The 11,373-nt window shown below is 38.6% G+C and overlaps 1 protein-coding gene across 3 annotated transcripts in view; it reads right to left on the bottom strand.

The window, feature by feature from the left end:
* Window positions 1-612: 612 nt before the first annotated feature.
* The window catches only part of AFTPH (aftiphilin), a 44,004-nt gene continuing 33,243 nt past the window's right edge, over window positions 613-11,373 (bottom strand). For all 3 annotated transcript variants that reach the window (XM_050315025.1, XM_050315027.1, XM_050315026.1), the window contains 2 exons: window positions 7,572-7,695; window positions 613-1,845 (listed from right to left, as the gene is read on the bottom strand). In XM_050315025.1, coding sequence (XP_050170982.1) covers window positions 1,701-1,845; window positions 7,572-7,695 — 269 coding nt within the window. In that variant the 3' untranslated portion in view covers window positions 613-1,700. The remainder of the gene's footprint in view (window positions 1,846-7,571; window positions 7,696-11,373) is intronic.

The raw sequence follows: 11,373 nt of genomic DNA, 5'->3' as shown, positions 1-11,373 counted from the left end.
AGATTTCTCAGAACTAGATGTTAAGTGCTGAGCTGGTGGTGACTACAGAGCACTTAAAGAGCTGTGCACACAGTAAAGATCAGACATGGGAGAGTCTATGCCCATGCACCCTCAAGAAATATCAGCACCCAGAACATGCCTTACCTGCAGACAGTCCATTGAGACCCTCTGAAGAGATGTTGCTGTCGCAGCTGCAGTGCAAGCTAATGTGTTAGGAGACTTCTGTGATAGGTATGTTCACACATTTTTATTTCTAGCTAAGAAATAGGCAAAATCAGTTGTCCTTTTCTCACCTCGCCATAACTGGTGTTTGTTACAGCTGAGTACTGCCAGCTACCTTGAAGAAGTCTCTAACCCAAAATATCATGAGCCACACTGCCCTACAAGCCAGAAGGCAAGCTGGAGACAGAAATAAGAGACTAAATCACACCATGATAGAGACAGGACAATTAAAGGAAAGTCTGCAGGGCCCCTGCCAGGTGCGGTTTGTGGGACTGAGCAACACAAATTGGAAGGTCCTCCTGTTAATGCAGCACAGCGATTTTACCATCCACAGAGAGGTGACTAATGCACACATTCTGTATAAAAAGAGAGCAGGCTGTACTACATATGTATCTTTTAAATTATTTTATTTTGTGTAAGCTAAAAGGAAATTTACACACTTAAATCTCAAAAGACCTTGGGCATGCATATTGACCTTTTTAGAGGTTCTTCGACATAGCTCTCTTTTTTCCATAGGAATTTCCCCAGACATTTACAACCCATAGTTTTTTACTGTATATACAGCCTAAAACCATAGCAATCTATGATTATGTCATTTTACACTGTGCAAAATCAAACAGGAATAGTGGTACAACAGAACATAAAATTTTTATAACAGGTAAATTTCATTGTAAGACATTCATATTGTTTTGGTCCTTCTTTTCCAAATCAAACTGATTAAAAGCAGACAACCTTCTAATGACCCAAAAAATAAAAATAAAAAAATCAAGTGTTCAGACAGTAATCCATAACTGGAACAAGAAGTTACTGACAGCATACCTTTCAAAAGGCTATATAATGACAGAGCCATACTACTGAAGTTCAAGAACATAAAAACTGATCAGCCAACCAATCAAACAGGGGGAGGGGACGGGGAAAAGAAAAGGAAAAACACATCTTAAGCTTGTTAAAACACAAAAGAAATTACTGGGTTTTAAAGAAACAATAACTGAAAAAGCCACAAATGGCCAACATAACCTTTTGATTTTTTTCCAGCAAGAAGTATTTTAATATATGCAGGAAAGAAAAAGTTGCTCAATGCAATCTGAAAGTCTTCAGGGGAACTTCACAGATTGTGAAGATTGAAGTTTTCATTATGTGTTTATAGGACTTGTTTTTTTTTTTTTGAACTTTTTAAAGTTTTGTAAGAAGGACACCACCAGTGTATTTCACAAAGACATAAATGTACACAGCCCAGCACAACAAAAAGAATAGATCTTCAAAAAGATTTACCCCCAATTATTTACATTTTTCTCTAATATAAATTTAGGACTCCAGTATGTAAATAAATATACATTACTATGTATACCTTTCTAGTGCTGCTTACCAACAAATCATCTGAACTTGATTTTTTTTTAAATTAAAGCAAGATTGCTTTTTACGACCCACAGAGGGAAGGAAAAAAAAAAATCAATAGAAAACGTCCAATTCACATCACTTTAGTCTACCTTTTCTTGGCAGCTTGTTGAAGGTGTTAATGTGGCTGGGAACATCAACACCTTGGCATGCATGAAAGTTAAGTCAGGAAGGCTAGAAATCACCTTGGCAGCCTCTTCACTAAGATGTTCTTCCTTTTTAGGCTTCCTGTTGAGAAGAAAAGAACAAAGTGCATTAATCCAGTACCTGATATCCCTGGGATCACTGAAAGAATCACTGATTGAAGCAATGTTCTGTCAGCTTGTCTCCCACTGACAGGCACTTCTGTAAGCTACCCGAAGGCAGTCTAATGTTTTAATACCTACCCGCCTACCAATAATGGGCTAACATGGAAAGTCAGATAAAAGTTTCTGTGTATATTGTTGCAATAAGGAAAAAAAGTCCTATTCAAATGATAATTTATATATATATATATATTTTTTTTTTTTTCTTTTTGGCAGCGTTGAGAGTGAAGACACTCACTTGAAGAAATAACCATGCCCATATTCGACAGATAAAACAACAGGAGTATTAGTTCTACCTAAATCCAGTAAAATCTTCAAAAATAAAAGTGGAAAAAAATCTTAAAAGGACATTCTCAATAACTTTAAAATAAAAAAGTACTTATGCTGTGTTGCCAACATGACTGTTCTCAGACTTCATACATCATGCCACACTCTACATTGTGATCCACAAACTCTCTTTTCCCTCAGGACTCATCAGCAGCAAAAGGTAGCTCATGGTGTGTAGCTACTTGCTTTGAAGTGCAGTAGTATGAGGAGCCATGATGATACACACAGCACTCTGGGAATCATTGGGGTTTACTTTGCCTTTTGCATTATTCACAAGAATTACTGAGCACAAATGAATAAAGAGGTCTAAATCCCATGTCGTTTGGTTCTCACTATTATGCAAAAAAAAAAAAAAAAAATCACACTTCCCAAGTAAAATGAAGTCTGGCTCAGAGTGCTAAAGCCCTCCCTCTCCCTTGCCCAAACATCCACACTTTACAAACATCTGGCTTATCTTTGAAGAACACTGCCTACTACTAGATATACTCAGTTTTCCATCAAACATTATTCCAGTTCCAAAAAGGCACCTGCTAAGTCCTGCAACAATGCAAGAAATTCTAGCTGAATAAGCTCCATCACCTTTGGGACAAAAAGCTGAGGAAAAAAAGGCTTGAATTAAATAAACTGCTTTCTCTAGAACACTTCAGAAATTTCCTTTCTGTATCTCATCTATAAACTTTAAACCAAGGCCATGAGAGGGCAATGACCACTCTGATCAGGAAGAAGCATGTACTCATATCTTCTTTTGTCAGCACCCATGAGGATTGCTCCTCAGCTGATCAGAGACCAGAGGAAAGCAAGGGGCTTAGAATTCCTAAGCTAGGAGAAGAAAAAAAGAATTGGACTCCAACTCATCCTTGACATCACTGAACACTGCCTTGACATTGAGCTATCATATTTGTTTTCTACTTGAAATCTCCACTTGATGGAAGTCCTCTAGATGTGGCAGCCTAAATACTAACTCTGACTTACCTTCAACAGAATAGCAATATTTTTCTTTCTCTGCTGCAGTGGAATTTCATGAGCTACTGACTAGGCAGATTACCAAATTCTGGAGGATGAACAAAGCTGTGTGCTGGATTTGCTGAAGGAAGAAGCAGAGAGCCAATATGTGCCTCCTCTAACAACTTCCCAGTCAGCTCTGTTTGCACTCAAAGGACTATCTCCAAGCTGTTGAAATGTGGTTCTCACCCACCACTGTGTTATCAGTATCTGGTGCCACTATTAATAATCACTTACCACAAGCCTCTTAAAGGTACAAACTCCTGGTGATCAAGGACCTAGAGCTAACAAAGGAGTGTTTGACAGGGGAAGCCAAAGGAAGAGGCTGACTCGGAGAGACGTTCCTGTAATTGTTAATCAGGCGAGATGGAGCTCACACACTCTTTGCTATTTATAAGCCTCTTCCTCCCCTGCTCATCTATGGCACGCTAAGAAATGGCACTGCTGGGTCCCAGAGGCGGCACTTCATTTTATTTGGTGGCCACACACAGGACCTTTATCACAGGACAATGTTACCACCCCTGCTGTACCAGCTGTTCTCTGCAACATCACTGCAGAACGGGCACACCAGTGAGCCCAGTCAGGGGTGAATCTCACCCTCCTGGATGGAGGCCCTTTGCAATAATTTATCTACTTAACCTGCAATGTAAAAAGTATCTATAAAGAAGAAGCTAACACACTAACACAGCAAACGTTATTCAACTATGACCAAGATAGAGTTTTAGATACAATCACTTGTTGATGAGGCTCAAACCCTTTTTTGAAATCATCTCAGTGTAGAAAGAGTGGAGATGTCCTAACTTCTCCATTCCTCAATGAAGAGGGGCAAGTTCCTCAGCAATACAATAAAACTGGACACTGCAAGTACCCTTTGTGGGTAACAATCAACAATTTCATTAGCAAATATCACCAGGGCAACCCTAAAGAATTACTCACTAACTCTCTAAATTCAAAAGACAAAGTAGCATCGTCACTGCAGACAAATTTTACCCTTAAAACTTATCAAACCACCTAATAACTGTGATGCCCTTTGATAGAGGTAAGAGAAATAACTGCATTCATTTCAGTCACTACTTGTGCTGAAGATGTTCCCGCTGCCAAGAGCTTCTTTTGCTGAACCCTGGTCAGTGGAGGGGGGCAATGCAGAGCTTCTCCTGCTTGTGCACTCCAAATCTCCAGATACCATGGCTTAAAGAACAGACACCCAAGTGAGCGGATTGTCAGTGGCAGCTGCACTACTTCTATCTGCTTTGAAACCAGAACTTTTGGTTACTAAACCATGGAATGCCCCAGTTCTGGCACATTCAGGTTTTAAAACTATCCTCTACAGCACACTTTGACCCCATCCACCTCTTCTCTTACACGAGGTTACATTTTGTCCCAACACAGTGGACAGAAGGGATGTCCCTACCCAAGCAATTGTGCCAGTCCCTCTACTTGTGGGCATTAAGTTTCCTTTTCAAAGGCACGGTAACACTAAGCCACAAGAAATGAGCCAGACTGATGGGCAGGAAAGTTGCTGGAAGAAAATTTAGCAAGAAATAGGGAATTCTTTGTCGATGCGTCACTCACACCTCACTGTTCTGCTCTGCATTCCAACCCCCTCTGCAGCATTCAAGTCTTCCAGGGCTTCAGTCACCTCCCATGTTTGCAAAGGGGTTTGTGGATAGCACCAGCAAGGCCAAGCTTTATCAACAACACTGAGCTGATTAGAGAAACGCACTTTAAAAACACTCTGTAATTAAGAGTTGGGCTGCTCCATCTGACACCGTCCCCAAGGGGTATTTCCAGTTTACATGCAGGTTTTGGCCATTTTTTGGAAAAGTATCAGTGCTCTGCTTTCCTTCAAAAAGACAGTAGATAAAACTTTTGATCTCTGCCCATTCTATGGAAGCAGGCTAGGCTGCAGAGTCTCTCTGGAATGCTGTACTGAATCCCTGACCTTCAGCACTTACTGCTGTCATCGAGGTTTCAGGCTCAAACTGAGGGGGAAGCTTCCCTCCTCTGCCAATACCTTCCTTCTGAGAAATGGCTTTCTGGTTCAAGAGATGGCTTTGCAAGCAAAAGATGGGGCTACTTTAGACAAAGATGACTCTTCACATTGGATCCTGCAGCTGAACAATGAAATTTTCACCCTAAACTTCACCCTAAGAATCCTGAGCTCAGACATAGGAAAGCCTCAGCACAGCTGAAGTTGGAATCCAAGGCACCGGTTCCACCTTCCCCAACAGTTATATTGAATGCCTAATAGTCCATATTTCCAGGCTGGTGCATGAACATCATCCTCATTGAGCTGGCTGTACCCAGCCACTCCTGTTTTAAAGTCTTCAGTTCATTACAAAAAAATAATAAAAAAATCAAAAAAAAAAAAAAAAGAAATTTTTAACAAAAAGCTAACATTTTTAACATATTTGGCATACTGCTGAGATAAGGCCTTATTTCTCTGAAGGCTTCTAGCTTGAAAAAACAGACTGCTTTTCTTTTGTAGAGCACAGAATCAAGAAAGAATAGAGCACTTGAGTTTTTTTTAAAATTTAGAGTTGACAAAAATATATGAAATGTATTACACACTGAAAACAGCCAATCCTTGTGTGTGTCTGAACTTAATCTCCAAGCCTGAGGTCCCCTGCCTCTCTCTAGTGCCTGGCATATTGCTACACCACAGATCTAGTACCTCTTCCTACTGGTAAGCAATGCTCTCCAGAACAGGGGAAGAACTCTGATATCTGGATAAAGAGCTTTAAGTGCACATGTAAGAGTTTCCAAGAGCATTGTGGAAGCACTGGGAAAAAAAAAAAAACCAACACAAAACACCTGACCTCTCATATCAAAAAAACAACAATACAGAAAAACGAGGGTCAACATTCATTTAGGAAAACAGACTACCCTGTTGCTTTGTAAGGAAAAAGAAAGCTAAGACATCTTCAGGCAAGCAGGCAGGTACAAAACTATGAGCTGAAGTACAAGAAAGATACATTTGGAGTCTGCATGTCCTACTGCAGTTACTTTTATATTAGGTTTAGAATATAATAGAAAAGTATTTCAATGTAACTATGTTTTCTAACTCATGAAAAAAATCAAACCTTTCCATTAGTTGTAACCTCAGGAAGAGTATATGTGCTCCACGAATAGAAAAAGAGGCAATTCACAAGCTGAGACCCAAAACCCAGCACTGAAGTGGGGAGTTCCCTCTACTGGTTCTCCCTGGAAATTTCATGGCTTGTTGATCTTTTTCATTCCATGTTCACTTCCAGAATCATCACTGCAGGAAAACTAGCAAGGCAGTTTTCTCAGTGAAGGAACATGTTTTAAAAGAGCACGTAAAAATTAGAGTGTTACTAATTTTAAGCAAGCCAGCTCTCCCCCACCATTCCTGTGCCTCCTCTTAAGTGCTCTGCTGCATGAGAACACATCTAGTTTTAGAGTGCCAAATAAACCCTAAAGCTCACTTACGAGTGAGGGTATGTTACCATCTATTTGCTGCATGTTGAGGCACACACTTCCAAAACACCAATATTTTACTTTGATGAGAATCCCTCAGTGATTCTTTTAACGGGCACAGACATTAATTACATGCTAAGACAGTTCAGGATGTGCTAAGATACACATTGAAAAAACCAAACCCCAAGAACACAAGCTGATAAATAGATATTCTGTACCCATTCACTGGGCAGACTTCAAGAAAGACATTTGACACCTGAAGACTTTCTATGGATTCTACCTAGAAAAAGCACAGAAGTGGTTCACATGTGCTCATCGAAGCAGAAAGGACATACTAAGCCAACTACTCGCTCATTCCTTAACCTGCAACATCAAAATTAAACTCATGTTTGGTCGCTGAAGTTTTGACAGGTGCTAGAAATATTTGTGAAGGGACAAATACAGTTATAAAACTATTCATCCATTTTATCATTTTAATTGTGGAACATTCTGTATTTATAAATTACACAGAGGTCAAAAGGAGAGCCTTCTGCCACAGTCCTACAGCACTGAATTGTGTTTTCCCTGCCATTCCTAGAAATCAGCTCTGGTGTTCACGAAGTCGCTTCCTCCAGTTCGGTCTTTGGCTCCAGCTTTTCAACTTATGTCCTGGTGATCTTTGTCTTTCAGCTCATGAACTATTTCCCCACTTCAGAGTTCTATGATAATTTGAAATACGAACTACAGTACGGTGAATTTCCGATTTAAAATTTAATTATTAAACTTCAGGCTTTTGGTCATTCAGGAACTTCTGCCCTAAAGCAGCACACACGTTCACACCTCACATTTCACGCCACACCCTTAGAAACAGAGGAAAACTGTGCAGGGAAGAGCATTTACCTTGTGGACGTGCTTGCCTTCTCCACTGTGGACATGAGTCTTGCAAACGCATCAGTCACTCTGGTGCTTGCATTGGAAGTTTCCAGTTTTGAGGTTGTCAATTCATACAACTCAGGATCCACACCTTATAGTACAAAATAATAATCAGTGATGGTTGGAGGCAAGTATAGTCATAATTAGTCACAGACCAAGTTGCTAGAGACTGTTTTCTGTAAACATCTGAATCATTTATAATTTCAAGATACGTGAAAAGAACATGACAGAACATGTTTGTGTTTCTGAAGCATCATCCTCTCTCCCCATCCTTTTCCAGCAGCTTTTTTAGTTGTACTACAAAACAGACACACCTTGGATCAAGTCTGGCATACAAAGGTCTCAGTCTATGAGTAAACAAAACCGATTTGGTTTACTTTTGAGCGTGAAACCTCTGTTAACAGTGTCAGCTGTGTCAAAATGGATTGTTTCAATTACTTCAACTCAACTGCCTCTATTAAAAGAACACTGCATGTTAGCAGGGACCAACTCTTCAGTGAGAGATTACAAGCAACACTGGCATGCACTACAGTGCAGTTAGTATCTTCCTTTTCACCAGGGGTTGTGTTGAAATTTGAAGTGAGGAAAAGCAGCTTTTATGAAACATAGAAGTGGAATGGCATTAAAAAAAGTAACACACTAATATATATAGTACTACCAAGACTCTCAGTCTGTGCTCCTTTTTCATCTTTCAAGTATTCCTAAAGCATTAAGTTTCTGGATGTTTCAGCTTTGAATTCCTAGTTTCAGGTATCTTAAGTCAGATGTTGAATTTTCACATCACATGTGTTGGGAATGGATTTTAAATTTTATCACAGAGGTTATTCTGAAAACACTGCAAACAATGGAAACCTGCACCCAAAAAACGCTCTCATGTATGAGTTAAGTTCTACCTGTTTAGTATCAAGCATTGCATCTCAGTAGAAAGTAGCTCTAGAATTTCCAAATATTATGTATTATTTCTCAAAAAACACACAAACAAACACAAAACCTCTAGGAATTAGAATTATCAAAATAAATCAAGAGGAAAGACTTACAAAAAATTTTGTTGCTCAGAAGCATTTTAAATTGGTGATATTCCCCTAGTTACAATTTCAGATATTTTATGTTTCATGGGTTTCAACCCATGTATTTTTCAAAAACTGCGTGGAATTTTTGTAGGTAAGCAGCGTGATTTTCAGAGACACCTGTGTCCTGAACAAGTGTCACGCTGGTACCATTTGGTTTGGACAACACACAAGTATTTCATCCTACTGGGGAACAAACACTGCAAACACTGGGACCTGATGGTCTCCTGTAGCTCCCTAATAAAAAAACCAGCATTTACTAACGTGTGCTGATGATTGTATCCAGATTATATTATATTCCCAGGATCAGGATCCTGACACATCAAAAGATCACTAAATAAAATAAATGCCTGTGCTTATTATCCTGCCTTTACCACCAGTAACTGCAGCAGTGCATGTGCTAACAGATGAGGTTAATCATCCTCAAGCCTTCTTTGCATGAGCTCTCCCCAAGCAGTGTCTTAACCATTTGTCCTTTGGGCACAAGTTAATTGCTCTTTTATTGTAAGGAAACTAAGCTGACCAAAATGTAAAATTAAAGAAAATCGTCTGGTTAAGCTGCAGGAGGTGGGGAGAAAATTTGTTCCATATAATATGAATTGATTAGAAATTAATCAGTTTTCAACATACTTTTTTTTAAAGTCTGGATTTTCAAAGTTAATTTCATCCAGTTCCATACAAAAAAATATTAAAATATGTACTGTCCTGAGACCAGCATAGCAAGACTTTTAGTACTGTCAGATGTTTACAGAACTTGGAAATAGGAAAAAGCCCAAATATTCCATAAAATATCCACTTTCAATCAGGGACAGGAAGCCTTGGAGAAATACACTTTGACTTGCAGAAGCCTGCGAGATCCCATTAAGGTACAAATTGGAAAGCTAATTGAAACGAGGAGCCCTTTGACATGCAACTCTGCAACAAACATTAAATGCAACCTTATAAGTTACATCATTTAGATATTCCCATTTCCAGTCATTATATATGAAAATGAATTCATTTTTTGCTGTATGGAGATGTCACTGCTCAATTTACTGTTCTTTAGGCACCTCTTACTCAGCTACATTTATGTTAAACTATTAACATGAAAAATAAAACAATACACTGAATTGTGGGAACATAGTAGAAATGAGTAACTCCCTGTTCATGATGCAGAATGCAAATTTTTAATAAAAAGTTATTTTGGCTACTGATGAAATTAAAATGACAAGAATCCAGTGTTGATCTATAGCAAGTAAACTCCAAAGAAAGAATAAACTTCTACTACTGATAAAAGTTTCTTCTTTAAGCCAAAAGATCTAGCAATTTGTCTTTCAATTAGTATTTTTTTTTTAAGAGTTGCATATTCTCCATTTTATTCAAATGATGAGAGAATATTTAAGGAAAGCACTGCAAAACCTTAATGAGATATTGAAGGAAAGTTAGCCAACCAAACCCCACACAAAGCTCCTGAACACACACACAAACACACGAGCTGCAAGCCATGAAACAAATGACTTTCCCAGAAACAAGTCAGGAGGAAAGAAAAAACCAAAATAAAAAAACCAACCAAACACACACAAAAAAAATTAGGCACTATAGGGCATACCAGGGAAGGTGATAATACCTGCAACTTGGTGAAACAACAACATAAAAAATAAAATGCAATAAAAGGCTAACTGTATTCCTCCAGGAATCCCTTCCAGTGTGCACTCCACCTGCACAAGCAGTAATACACGTAGCCAACTACGTGTACTGGGCACTGGTGACTTGTGTCAGTGGACTTGCACACACAAAGAATCTGTAAGACTATACTCCTTGACTTTACTACCTACGACTTCCATGACAAATCTGCCATTTTTCACCTCAAAATGACATTTCTCAAGGGTGGAATAAAAAGACATTTCGATTGCCATGCCACAAAATTGCCTTCGGTAATCAGATTTCAAAACTAAAAAAAAAAAAAGCGTTTCTAAAAAACAAAAAATATAATTATAATTACTTATTTGAAATGTGGGAGAACTCCAAACATCCAAACATCTTAGGAACTGACTTTTAAAAATTAAAATCACTAAGAGGAAAAAATATCCTTCCCGTGAAAAAATTGATATCATGGCTTCAGGCATTGTATTGAAAGAGTACCTGCCTTATCAACTTAACCTCTGCACTGGAATAAATCCCCAAAACGTTCCCTTAAACTCCTGCAGAAATTTATTCAGAGTGTAGGTTTTCCACAAGCTCGTGCAAAATACTCCGAGCGTGCCAAAACCATTGCTCAGTGAAAGAGTGGTATTTTTCATCTCCTTCTGAAAGGGAGTAAGTTGCAGACAAAGTGCTTTGGCTTTACAATTAACATTCATGAACTTCTAATGTCCCACAAACATGCAACTATATCCTTTTTCTATTATAAACGCTGTTAAAACACTTCTTTCACTTTATCATTAATATTAGTAGTTCACATAAAGAAAAAATTTACAGCGGTAAGTCCCAGCAGGGCTGTGATATATCAAGTTCTGTAAATTTATATTCACACATGGCTTCCAAACAACATCATAATCCTATAATTTGGAGGTACTTATTTAGAGGAGAGAGCAAGGCTCATATTTTAGGAATTGTCACATCTACGCCATTTTCCAAATTTTCTTAAGCGCTTAGGAGAGCTAACCTCCAGGATTTCTCATTTGAACCAAGTGTTTTAACATGTTATTTGCAAGAGCATAAAA

This window comes from Myiozetetes cayanensis, unplaced genomic scaffold (assembly GCF_022539395.1).
Source record: "Myiozetetes cayanensis isolate MyiCay16 unplaced genomic scaffold, myiCay2020 scf2-11, whole genome shotgun sequence".
Classification (NCBI taxonomy): domain Eukaryota; kingdom Metazoa; phylum Chordata; class Aves; order Passeriformes; family Tyrannidae; genus Myiozetetes; species Myiozetetes cayanensis.
This window is presented reverse-complemented; position numbering and strand designations above follow the sequence as displayed.